The sequence below is a fragment of the Gymnodraco acuticeps genome, unplaced genomic scaffold (assembly GCF_902827175.1).
Source record: "Gymnodraco acuticeps unplaced genomic scaffold, fGymAcu1.1, whole genome shotgun sequence".
Classification (NCBI taxonomy): Eukaryota; Metazoa; Chordata; class Actinopteri; order Perciformes; family Bathydraconidae; genus Gymnodraco; species Gymnodraco acuticeps.
Window position 1 is genome coordinate 73,071 of NW_022992038.1, and position 14,185 is coordinate 87,255.

At 42.0% G+C, this 14,185-nt stretch overlaps 1 protein-coding gene across 1 annotated transcript in view; it reads right to left on the reverse strand.

The window, feature by feature from the left end:
- Positions 1–340: 340 nt before the first annotated feature.
- The window catches only part of LOC117536730 (cytosolic carboxypeptidase 6-like), a gene marked incomplete at its 5' end in the record, with an annotated part of 114,574 nt that continues 100,729 nt past the window's right edge, over positions 341–14,185 (reverse strand). The window contains 2 exons of the mRNA XM_034201719.1: positions 341–382; positions 8,644–8,892. Of these exons, the coding sequence (XP_034057610.1) occupies positions 341–382; positions 8,644–8,892 (291 nt within the window). The remainder of the gene's footprint in view (positions 383–8,643; positions 8,893–14,185) is intronic.

Below are 14,185 nucleotides of genomic sequence, written 5' to 3' on the forward strand. Positions count from 1 at the left end.
TCAGGCTGTGTTCAACAGGAGCCAGATGCAGCCGTGCGCTGCTCAAGTGTCCAATTAAAGAGGGCCGAGTGAGGTTTGAGTGCGGCTGTGTGTGGGAGTCACTGTGCGTGTGTGTGTGCAATGAGAAAGTGAGAGTAAAGAGATAACCTGTGTGTGTGTTTTCTGTTCTCCGCCACGTGTATATATCAGGGTTTTATGCAGAATACACTCAATTACATTATGCGTGGACACATGTGAGTCTTTCTTCAGAGTAGCTAATGAACGCTATTAGAGGCAAAAGGCCAATGGAGGAGCAGGAGGAGAGTTTATCAAATATGTTCTCGCCCTCACACACAGCGCGTCATGAGCCTATTAGTTCGTCCACACCCTGCGATTCCTCCCGCTGAAGACGAGACAGAAAGAGGCGATGAAGGATAGAGAAAGGAGGGAATAATACAAAGGCAGAGAGGGCAGAAACAAAGGCAGCACGGTAATTTGAGATTGGTAATGAATGGAGGTAGATAAGAGACGCCAAGTCGAACGAGCAGAGGAAGAAGAGAGGATGACGAGGAGAAAGGGAGTGCAGGAGCGGAAACTCCTTTAATCTGAGGGAGAAGGAGAGGGTGTCCTGCCTGTGTTCCCCTATCAGAGTCACTCATCTGAACGCTCACCTGCTCTCCATACAGCCATCATAATAACCTTCACCGTGTGTGTGTGTGTGTGTGTGTGTGTGTGTGTGTGTGTGTGTGTGTGTGTGTGTGTGTGTGTGTGTGTGTGTGTGTGTGTGTGTGTGTGTGTGTGTGTGTGTGTGTCCGCTCACCTACTGTGAATAGCAATAAGCAGCAGGGCAGGATAAAATATGTCTGCCGAGTTAAGAATATAATAGACTTCCCTTCAAGGCCATACGTAACAACAGCCTGAATAATGACCTGCAATAGTTTACACGCTGAGCTGCTCACCGTCAGACGAAGACACCTTTCAGGGGGAAATAATTGAAAGCTATTTCAGTGGATAGCGACCCTCTGTGGAGGCAGACTAACACCTGGAGTTCAACTGGAATATAACGTAAGCTCGTCCAAAGAGGAGATGCAAAAGTTACGGAAATGTTCGCGTTGCAGCAGCATAAAAGACAAGGCACTGCACATGATAGGACTAATTAACCAGGATAATGTTTCAAAATGACTATTCTTTATGTAGTGCCAGCAGGTGGAAAATGTTTCAGGAGCCGTTAGATAGATATGATTAAAAAACTTTGAGCCAAAAGACAAAAATGACACTTATGTAAGAAGTTATGTAAGTTATGTGAGGTTATGTGGTAAAAACAAATCGGGATTAAACCTAATATTAAGAACTTAAAGGTGGGGTAGGTACGTTTGAGAAAAAGGCTCGAGATACACTTGTTGTTATATTCCATAGAATGCTCTTAACATCCCGATAGCAATGAATATCTTGAGTGCTTTGACAACAAATCCATAAAATATTTCATCTGTGGAAGCCGTAGCGCTGTAAAAAGCACGACCCGGCTAAAGTAACTGGATGGCCTACCTGCCCGTCAGCCTTCCATCTGCGCACAAACTTATCTCGTGCCCTCATTGGTCATGTGCGCGTTCGTGTGTGTTGGAGGAGGGGCTCTGTGAAGAAGTGGCAGATTTGTCCAGGTTGTGTATTTTAAAATTCTAGCGCACTCGAGCTGCTTTCTCCAAAATGACCGACCCCACCTTTAAGATTGTCTTTAACTTACTTTTATGTTACCTGTTTTTGTTACTAACCTGCCAGTCAGGGCTTCTGCATCTAAAGGCGCTTTCACACCAAGTACTTTGCCGAACTTAGTTCATCAGAACTCTTTAGTTCTGATGAAGATCGCGTTCACACCGGAATAAGTCCCTGAGGGAGGATTAGGCAAATGAAGCAGCTGACGTCACTTCTTCTTCTTCTTCTTCGGGTTTACTGGCAGGCCGCAAACCACTTCACGGCGTATACTGCCACCCGAAGTCCCCGGCCGGAAGTCCCCGGAGTTGGGGAAGGCTTCAGTAGAAGCTGCTGGGACTCCCAGCAGCTTCTACTGAAGCCTTCCGAGTAAATCGCCAGAAACGCCGACACCTCCTCATCTCCACCGCTCCCATGTTTTATTTTGTGTTGCCATAAGTTAGTCTCTCTCCGTTTGTGCGCTGGGCTAATGCTAATAATGCTAATGCTAATAATGCTAATGCCAGCAAATAAAATGGCGGCTTCACAAAACATTTTGGGAGTTTTACGGGGCGTGGTTTGCAATCTGCCCAGCCAATATAAATGGGAACCTTTTTCTCCCATGAAAGCAGCTGCTCTCTAGCAGGGACTGAAAAGGGGATGGAAAGGTTCTCATGAACTAAGTTCTAGTTGCGGATTTTTTTGTCTTTTTCTCACAGATGTTTTATTATTACCTGTAAAACTTTGTAGCAAAAGTAAAGCCAAGGAAGGCATGTATCAGGTTGTTGTGCCATTAATCCCATTTAAGAGACCACAGAGAGCTGAAGTGTGTTTCTCTATACTGGCTAAGGAACAAAGTCAAACATAACCTTGGTGAGTGCAGCAGGCATTCAGATCCTTTTACTTTCCCTGTTGCATAACATTTAATTTAAATCTGATTGTTCTTGCTATCAATTTAGACAGTTTAATGAATCCCTGCAGAGACCTCTGAGGCGGCAGGAGCTTAAATGGAAGAGAAGGACTTCCTACATTGTGTAACACAATAAAAGAAGCTCAGTGATGGATAAGATAGAGTCGGGACTTGCATGTATATTTCCCCACAGTATCTAAAAAGCCCTTAAAACCATTAGCTACCGTTTAAATAATTTGTTATGGATATGAAATAGAGCATGATGCCAAAACTGTGCCGCCTTGAATTAATTCAGTTCTTTATTTTGGTGGATAGTTTGTAAGAAGTGTACCAATGTCTCCAAAGTGCATTGCCCAAAGGAGCGTTTTGAGGAGAAAGGCGAGACAGAAGTCCGTCCTGAGTTAATCACATTTGACGACCCATCTGGAGTTTACCAACCTCAGAGCATTAGCAAAAATACCTTCTGCTGTAATGAGACATAACGACGTAAATATCAACACAGCTCTGTGGCTCAAACGCCTGTAAACGGGAAACATTTTAATTAGATTTCTGACTTTACATTCTTAAGTACAGCAAGAATACACGCTTATGTAAAGTGTATGCCTGCATATCTGTCTGTACGATAATCTAATTCTTCCCTGTTCGTGTTTCTCACACACTAAATACCTATCTAACATTTAAGGCAACAGTTTCAAGCCATTTTTTTGAAGTTTGGTGAACTTCTGCAGTTTGAGTTGAACAAATAAGTAGAGACTACAAGAAATATCTCGCTTCTAATTTCACCACCAACCCTCCTTTTCATTCATTCCCCTTTCTACCTCATCTTTACCCACATCCTTCCTTCCCCACATCTCATCGATTCCTTCATCCCTTCCTCCCTAGCACCCTCCATAGCTTCATCCTCATTCACTCTCATCAACACCCCCTTCATCCCTTCCTCCCTAACGTTCTTCACACAGTCATCCCTTTATCGATCCCATAGGGCTGTACCCGAATATCCGAATATTCGTTCGTTGGAGTACTATTCGGGTTTCAATTTCGTTATTCGGATTTTCCCTAGGGAGGTGTTCCAGGCACGTCCAGCTGGGAAGAGACCAAGGGGTAGACCTAGGACCAGGTGGAGGGATTATATCTCTTCGCTGGCCTGGGAGCGCCTTGGGATCCCCCAGTCAGAGCTGGTTGATGTCGCCAGGGAAAAGAAAGTTTGGGGCTCTCTGCTGGAACTGCTACCCCCGCGACCCGACCACGGATAAGCGGGAGAAGATGGATGGATGGATGGATATTCGGATTTTTTTCTTCTAATTTATTGAACTCTCCAATATCAACGTAAGAGCTTGTGCCTCTTCGGGGGGTGCTAACACTTAACCATAAACGTTATTGTTTACTTTCTCCATCTTTATATGTAGATATGACTTTTTCTCCATTAATCTCCGTCACGTTGTTTCCATAGCAACAACAACTTCCTGTCAACAGCGCTACCTCTCCTTCAAAATAAAAGCATGTCCATACAAAATAGGAAGCCAAGCCAAATTACACGTAAGACATATACAACTGCAACGAAAGTAACAAACACAATGCGATATCCTTTTCAATTTCAAAGAACACAAATTGGGTTACATTCACAAATAACTATAAAACAACAATACTGTAGAATAACAAAATGAATGCCGTGAATAAACCGAAATACACGTGTCGAAGCGGTTCGCTGCTGATTACTACCGAATATCCGGAGCCCGAAAACTGGTATTCGGGACAGCCCTAATCCCTACATCCGTTCTACAATTACCCGTCCCTCCCTACATCCCTTATTATCTCTCTCCCTTCATCTCTCCGACTTTCCACCTCCCTACATGTACATACCTTTATCTTTCACTCCATACAAATTCATCCCTTCAACCCTCATCCATTACACCTTTCCACCATCTCTCCTTACATCACTTCATCCCTTCATACCCTTCGGCCCTCCTTCGCTTCATCCATCACTCCATTCATCCCTTCATCCCTTCATCCCTTACTTGATCGTTCCCTTCAACGACATTCCTCATCATCTTCACCCCTTCCCCTTTCATTCAATATTTCCTGGAAACACATATCTGACCTCCTTGTTGCTGTGGCTTGTGTCCATGCTAGAAAAGGGCACTTGACCATCAAAGGTGTTATGAAGTATTCAGTGTCAAACTGAAGGTGGAGGGGCGAGCGTTGCCTCTGAGGAACAGCTGAACATAAACCCGCTAAATTAACCCGGTCTCATGAGCATTATTCTAATCTAAGCAGATTAGATCATACAGATACTTTAGACATAAGGGTCTCCGTATCCTCTCTGCGTCCCCATCTGTTTCTCCGCCCCCGTGTTTTCCAATTTCTCCTCGCTTTCCATCTCAGCGGATCCCCCCGTTCTCGCAGCTGCCTCTCTACAGTGAGAGACTGAAATAGATTTGAAAGAGTGCAACTACTTTTTGTTTCCACATTCAGTCAAATTGGAGCACCATATGCGAGTCTGACGGCTCCATGTTGTGTGTGTGAGGTGCATATTGGATGCAATTCAAAATACTTTGCACACACATTTTACCGTTCAGATGCAGACTGAGAGTTAAAAGAAAGCTTTGATCAAACAGAACAATACATATGCTCATAAATATAAAGTGTTATATTCATGTTCTACACTGAAGTGTTCAACATGTCAACGTTTCACAACACACAACGCAAAAACTGCTGCATCATTCGTTTAAAAAGTTCTAATGTTTATCAGTTTATGATTGTTTCATGCCAGAGGGATCACATTTTGAACATTTTAAAAGCGTGCATAAAAGATTCAGTTGTTTCCGTTTATAATGTAGGCAACCGGCTGTGAATAAATGATAGAACATGTTTATGATAATACAGTTTCAACGATACACATGAGAGACTTTTAAACGTGCATTTATCTGAGTTTTAGTGAGAGCGTGTCGGTATGAGCCACAAAGCATTTCAGTTGTGTTTATGAAAGTATTTCAGATGGCAGACCGGAGGGTTTCAGGAGCATGTGAGTGTTTCATTATATTAAAAGAGAAAATATCTTGTAAACACACAGCAAGTAAAATGGGGTGGGGTTAAGTGAACATTACATCATATTTAGCCACTTTTAAGAACATAAAAACAAACAACACACTCTATCGAGGATGCGTGTACTTATAGAAACATACGTGCTCTTATATAAGCTCCTTTCACACATCCCTAAAATGTTTTCGAATGCAAATGTCAAACTCATTCAGACAGGGCCGGCCCTTGGCATAGGCAGTATAGGCGAATGCTAAGGGCGCATCAACCCATAGGGGGTTGAAATAAAAAAATGTTTTTATTTCATAACAACACAATTTCCCGATTTTGGATCAACAAAGTACATCTTATTATCTTATACTAACAGAACTACGCCTATATTGCGTACAGCGCACATTAACTATGGCACACCCCCCCCCCCCCAAATCAAGTTGAACCGCCCCAGCCCCAGTAAGAACCAGAGGTTTATGTGAAATTGTTCTTTTTTTGAAATAATGGTAGTATTTTGTATTTGTGTTAATTTAAAATAAATCAAACTCCCAAAAAACGTGTGCTTTTATTAACATTGGAATTTACTGTGTAAGCGGCCGCGGGGGGGGGGGGGGGGGGAGAGCTTTAGAGAGCTCTCTCCTGAAAGACTGAGCGGCTCTGATAACCTCAGCTCAGTGAGGTAAAGGCACACCTTTATATAGTAGTTGTAAAAAAATAAGAGAATAGGTGAAAAACAGGAATAAAATACTATATGACAGTACAACAAAGTTGTTATTAATAAACAAGAATACAGTTTGAAAGGGGAGTGATTTGTAAAGTATCCATAAAGAAAAAGAAAATCTACTTACAGTTCTGTTTCATCTGGGTGTTGAGAGAGATGTCCATAGATTTCCTAATGTTGCTCTCAAAGTGCACCAGATTGATGCTTTTAACTTCATCAATTAAAAAAAAAGTTTTACACTTAAATCATGTTCAAATGGATAGGAAACTAAATACAGTTGCACACATCTTGTGTCCATATCTTTCTGTTTTGGTGGTCATGCCACAACCGTGCACGCGCGAGTCATAGTAAGTGTAATGGCGCGTTTCCACTGCAGTGGGTAGCCCCGTTTAAGCGTCCTTAACCGTCCTCAAGCGGCCAGGCCGGTTTTTGGTGGCGTTTCCATATAGCCTAGTACCGGCCAGCGGGTACTTTTCCCCTCTTTTTCCGGCCTCATAAAATCGTGGTTCTATCAGACCAGGGCCAGAGAGAATCGTCACAAGATTGCGCGCGAGTTCATCCCTAGCGTCGCATATATATCTAGAAGCAAGCTTGCAGCATTTTTATACACAGCATTTTGTAAACGGAGGAGCTACAAAAATGGCTACGTCTAATAAGAAAAGCACACCGTGGTCGACCGAGGAGGTGACGACGTTCCTTCATCTCATTGGGGATGATCAAATCCAGCGGGAGCTCGACGGAACAACTCGAAATGTGAAGCCGATCGCCCCGCCTACACTGCGTTGCTACCCCAGGTCCTAAACTGTAATGGAAATGCGCCACGGCCTCGGGCCGGCCAGCGAGGCAGCCCGAGGCCAGAGCGAGGACGCTTAGGGACGCTTAAACGGGGCTACCCCGCTGCAGTGGAAACGCGTCATAAGTGTCTGCATTTGGAGGGGGGGGCGCCAGCTAAAATCTTGCCTAGGGCAGCAAATTCGTCAGGGCCGGCCCTGCATTCAGACCCAACACACTTTACACTTTCAGCTTGTCTAGTACAATATCTGTGTAATGTACAATTGAACCCATGCAAATATAGAGCTTTCGGGGGAAATCCACGGCAAGTGAGTTCACAGATAAAGAACCTTGACCTTGACCTTGATGATGTTTCTATACAACTGGCGTGAAATGGGAATAAAGAAAGGGTGAACAGAGATGCAGAAATCGTCTTACAGAATCAAGGAATGGCAGGACACTCATGTTTACCTGCGCCATATCCTGACTTTGCTGCTTTGGTACCACCCGATGCCTTTACCAAGCGTAATGTTTCCTATAAGTGAGAACCCGTCTGACAATATCCTGTTGTGTGCTAAATAAATGAAAAAGGAAACTCTGGACAATACACAGACCTGATTCTCCGGACTTTGTCAGAGTACATGAGAAAACACCTATAGTTATTCAGTTAAACACAGACTGCATTGCACATACAATATAAGACACATATAAGAGTATAATAAAAATGTAATAATGCTATTAACCTGATTAGATCAAAACAAACGCATTAACTGACATGGGATATCTTCATCAACATAGTTTAAAAACCAGGGACACATGTAATTCAACCCAGAAGAAGAACTTTACAAGACATATTGTGACAATTACTGTTTAAATATACTAATATCTGACCTGTTGATAAATCCCTTTATAATCCCAAAAGTAGTACAAAGTCTTCCCATCTGCTCTGTAAAACCTGCTCTTACAACACTTAAACACACATGTAGAAAAGGCCTCAGGGCATGTTTGTCCTTCTGACTTTAACTGAATGGTTTATTATCCCATTAGAAAAGCTTTGGGTCAATACTTCTGTAATATATCACATCATGAGACAGCGTCCCTTAAAACACATACTGTAGATTAGCTGACCAGCAGCCATCAGATCAGCCGTGATTCAGCTTCAGGGTTTTCCACAGCGCAGGCATTAAGTTATCTGTGTTAGGTCTTATACTTACTGTACATGTGCAATCGTGTGTGTGTGTGTGTGTGGCCTAGCATTACTATACTTGTGGGGACGTAAATCCGTTTACACAGTCACGTGTGGGGACTCATTAATTTTAGGGTGAAGACTTGGTTAGGTTTAGGGTTAGCGGAAGGGTTAGGGTTAGGCATGTGTTGGTTATGGTTAAGGTTAGGATAAGTCTCCAGGAAATGCATGTAAGTCAATATAACGTCCCCTGAAGTGATGTATACATGGTGTGTGTGTGTGTGTGTGTGTGTGTGTGTGTGTGTGTGTGTGTGTGTGTGTGTGTGTGTGTGTGTGTATGTAGGAAAGCTGCTTCCAGAAAACAGCTTTTAGTATTTGGAAAGTGGGTTCGCAGGAAACACACGGCATGTTTCTGTCAGATCGATATGATGCCACATGGAAAACATTGAGGTACACTGACGCTGGGTTTCCTGTGGGAGCGTCACAGTGTGGTTTCACATCAGTGGTGGAGGGGTGTTGGTGTAGAGAGGTGCATTGTGGGTAAAGTGAAGTTAAAAGACTCAGGGACTTACCCATGTTGGTGATGGTTAACAGGTCGAGACGCCGTTGTTGCTGGAAGAAAACGAGAGAACAAAGTTAGACACAAATGATTATCAATAGTATTTAGCACATTCCTCATATTGATATATTATAATAATAGGAAGTATTTTATTTCATTGTACAGTATTTAATGTACTTTCTGTTTCATCTTGTTCGATTTAAATGTACATTGTTTACTTATTTCTGCATTTCACTTGCACTGTTGCTCTATTTTATCTAAGTATATTGTATTGTTGGAGGAGAATAGGACTATTTTATTGTAATTACCAACAACTTCCATGTAAACTTTAAAGCTATTGTGCATATGACAATAAAACCTTTGAATACGGAATGTTTGAATATTGAAACTCTATTTATTGAGCCCACTAGTATTAGCTTGATGGTAGTTCAATCCACATATAGTTTTAGGATGTACTGTGCTCTAACTGTCTTGTAAGCCTGCTGACAACAATAAAAGAGTCCTTGAACTTAATTCACCATTGCATTACTCTCGTTAGGATTTTAATGAGTTATTTCCAATGTTATATTGAATGAATCATTTGAGATCCAATTAACTGAAGCTTCTGTTAAAGTAAGTCTTGTTGCCATCCAATGAGAAGAGTTTACAACCATGCACCAATATATATGTGTGTAGTTTTATTCATAGAGTTTGTGTGTGCAAAAGTGCAAATGTGACCTTATGGGTTTTGATGGAGTGTGTTTGAATTAGAGTGCAATTTTACACTTGATGTCTCCAGCAGCGGAGAAGGAGTCTAGAGGAGGCGCTATAGCGTGATACACTCTCTGTAACCTGCTGCCTCCCTACACGCACACACACACACACACACACACACACACACACACACACACACACACACACACACACACACACACACACACACACACACACACACACACACACACACACACACACACACACACACACACACACACACACACACACACACACACACACACACACACACACACACACACACACACACACACACACACACACACTTGACAGTTCAGCACTGCAGTAATCAACACCTAAACCCTCCTCATCTTCCAGTCCCTCAGGAAGCAAGACCTTCACATCGTAGGAAAGGATGAAGGGTGTGTGTGTGTGTGTGTGTGTGTGTGTGTGTGTGTGTGTGTGTGTGTGTGTGTGTGTGTGTGTGTGTGTGTGTGTGTGTGTGTGTGTGTGTGTGTGTTAGACCTATGGAGAGGTCACAGTCAACGCCAGCTTTTAGGACTTCATTAATATTCAAGCTTCATGATAACCAGTAGAGAGCAGCTCTCAGAGGCCTTCTCTCTCCTCGTATACAGCGCCTGGAGTGGGACTCTCTGATAGGCTACTAGACACTTCTTTAAATATTTAGAAGATGTTCTTTAAATATACAATCTGACTGGGATTGGGCCCACTGAGTGTAACACTTAAATAACTTCAAATATAGTTTACAAACACTGTAATGCAACATTATGGGAAGAAGTGCTCTGGCATTTTTCTGTAAACTGCCTGAAACGCCTCCATAATGATGTCACTATGTAACAATCACACTTCTATTGGCTAGGAGAGGACTCTTTAAAGTAGAGACACTACATACTGATATACACCTGAACATGAGCAGGAGAGGACTCTTTAAAGTACAGACACTACATACTGATATACACCTGAACATCAGCAGGAGAGGACTCTTTAAAGTAGAGACAATACATACTGATATACACCTGAACATCAGCAGAGAGGACTCTTTAAAGTAGAGACACTACATACTGATATACACCTGAACATCAGCAGGAGAGGACTCTTTAAAGTAGAGACACTACATACTGATATACACCTGAACATCAGCAGGAGAGGACTCTTTAAAGTAGAGACACTACATACTGATATACACCTGAACATCAGCAGGAGAGGACTCTTTAAAGTAGAGACACTACATACTGATATACACCTGAACATCAGCAGGAGAGGACTCTTTAAAGTAGAAACACTACATACTGATATACACCTGAACATGAGCGGGAGAGGACTCTTTAAAGTAGAGACACTACATACTGATATACACCTGAACATCAGCAGGAGAGGACTCTTTAAAGTAGAGACACTACATACTGATATACACCTGAACATCAGCAGGAGAGGACTCTTTAAAGTAGAGACACTACATACTGATATACACCTGAACATGAGCAGGAGAGGACTCTTTAAAGTAGAAACACTACATACTGATATACACCTGAACATCAGCAGGAGAGGACTCTTTAAAGTAGAAACACTACATACTGATATACACCTGAACATGAGCAGGAGAGGACTCTTTAAAGTAGAGACACTACATACTGATATACACCTGAACATCAGCAGGAGAGGACTCTTTAAAGTAGAGACACTACATACTGATATACACCTGAACATCAGCAGGAGAGGACTCTTTAAAGTAGAGACACTACCTACTGATATGTGCACCTGAACATGAGCAGGAGAGGACTCTTTAAAGTAGAGACACTACATACTGATATACACCTGAACATCAGCAGGAGAGGACTCTTTAAAGTAGAAACACTACATACTGATATACACCTGAACATCAGCAGGAGAAGGACTCTTTAAAGTAGAGACACTACATACTGATATACACCTGAACATGCAGCAGGAGAGGACTCTTTAAAGTAGAGACACTACATACTGATATACACCTGAACATCAGCAGGAGGGACTCTTTAAAGTAGAAAGACACTACATACTGATATACACCTGAACATGAGCAGGAGAGGACTCTTTAAAGTAGAACACTACATACTGATATACACCCTGAACATCAGCAGGAGAGGACTCTTTAAAGTAGAAACACTACATACTGATATACACCTGACATGAGCAGGAGAGGACTCTTTAAAGTAGAGACACTACCATACTGATATACACCTGAACATCAGCAGGAGAGGACTCTTTTAAAGTAGAGACACTACATCTGATATACACCCTGAACATGAGCAGGAGAAGGACTCTTGTAAAAGTAGAGACAGGCTACTACTGATAATACATCCTGAACAGCAGCAGGAGAGGACTCTTTAAAAGTAGAGACCTACATACTGATATACACCTGAACATCAGCAGGAGAGGACTCTTAGTAGAGACACTACATACTGATATACACCTGAACATGAGCAGGAGAGGACTCTTAAAGTAGAGACACTACATACTGATATACACCTGAACATCAGCAGGAGAGGACTCTTTAAAGTAGAGACACTACATACTGATATACACCTGAACATCAGCAGGAGAGGACTCTTTAAAGTAGAGACACTACATACTGATATACACCTGAACATCAGCAGGAGAGGACTCTTTAAAGTAGAGACACTACATACTGATATACACCTGAACATCAGCAGGAGAGGACTCTTAAAGTAGAGACACTACATACTGATATACACCTGAACATCAGCAGGAGAGGACTCTTTAAAGTAGAGGAACACTACATACTGATATACACCTGAACATCAGCAGGAAGAGGACTCTTTAAAGTAGAGACCTACATACTGATATACACCTGAACATCAGCAGGAGAGGACTCTTTAAAGTAGAGACACTACATCTGATATACACCTGAACATCAGCAGGAGAGGACTCTTTAAAGTAGAGACACTACATACTGATATACACCTGAACATCAGCAGGAGAGGACTCTTTAAAGTAGAGACACTACATACTGATATACACCTGAACATCAGCAGGAGAGGACTCTTTAAAGTAGAGACACTACATACTGATATACACCTGAACATCAGCAGGAGAGGACTCTTTAAAGTAAGAACACTACATACTGATATACACCTGAACATGAGCAGGAGAGGACTCTTTAAAGTAGAGACAACTACATACTGATATACACCTGAACATCAGCAGGAGAGGACTCTTTAAAGTAGAGACACTACCTACTGATATACACCTGAACATCAGCAGGAGAGGACTCTTTAAAGTAGAGACACTACATACTGATATACACCTGAACATCAGCAGGAGAGGACTCTTTAAAGTAGAGACACTACATACTGATATACACCTGAACATCAGCAGGAGAGGACTCTTTAAAGTAAGACACTACATCTGATATACCTGAACATGAGCAGGAGAGGACTCTTTTAAAGTAGAGACACTACATACTGATATACAACCTGAACATCAGCAGGAGAGGACTCTTTAAAGTAGAGACACTACATACTGATATACACCTGAACATCGCAGGAGAGGATCTTTAAAGTAGAGACACTACATACTGATATACACTGAACCTCAGCAGGAGAGGACTCTTTAAAGTAGAGACCAATACCTACTGATATACACCTGAACATCAGCAGGAGAGGACTCTTTAAAGTAGAGACACTACCTACTGATATGTGCACCTGAACATCAGCAGGAGAGGACTATTTAAAGTAGAGACACTACATACTGATATACACCTGAACATCAGCAGGAGAGGACTCTTTAAAGTAGAGACACTACATACTGATATACACCTGAACATCAGCAGGAGAGGACTCTTTAAAGTAGAGACACTACATACTGATATACACCTGAACATCAGCAGGAAAGGACTCTTTAAAGTAGAGACACTACATACTGATATACACCTGAACATCAGCAGGAGAGGACTCTTTAAAGTAGAGACACTACATACTGATATACACCTGAACATCAGCAGGAGAGGACTCTTTAAAGTATATACACTACATACTGATATACACCGGAACATCAGCAGGAGAGGACTCTTTAAAGTAGAGACACTACATACTGATATACACCTGAACATCAGCAGGAAAGGACTCTTTAAAGTAGAGACACTACATACTGATATACACCTGAACATCAGCAGGAGAGGACTCTTTAAAGTAGAGACACTACATACTGATATACACCTGAACATCAGCAGGAGAGGACTCTTTAAAGTAGAGACACTACATACTGATATACACCTGAACATGAGCAGGAGAGGACTCTTTAAAGTAGAAACACTACATACTGATATACACCTGAACATGAGCAGGAGAGGACTCTTTAAAGGTAGAGACACTACATACTGATATACACCTGAACATCAGCAGGAGAGGACTCTTAAAGTAGAGACACTACATACTGATATACACCTGAACATGAGCAGGAGAGGACTCTTTAAAGTAGAGACACTACATACTGATATACACCTGAACATGAGCAGGAGAGGACTCTTTAAAGTAGAAACACTACATACTGATATACACCTGAACATCAGCAGGAGAGGACTCTTTAAAGTAGAAACACTACATACTGATATAC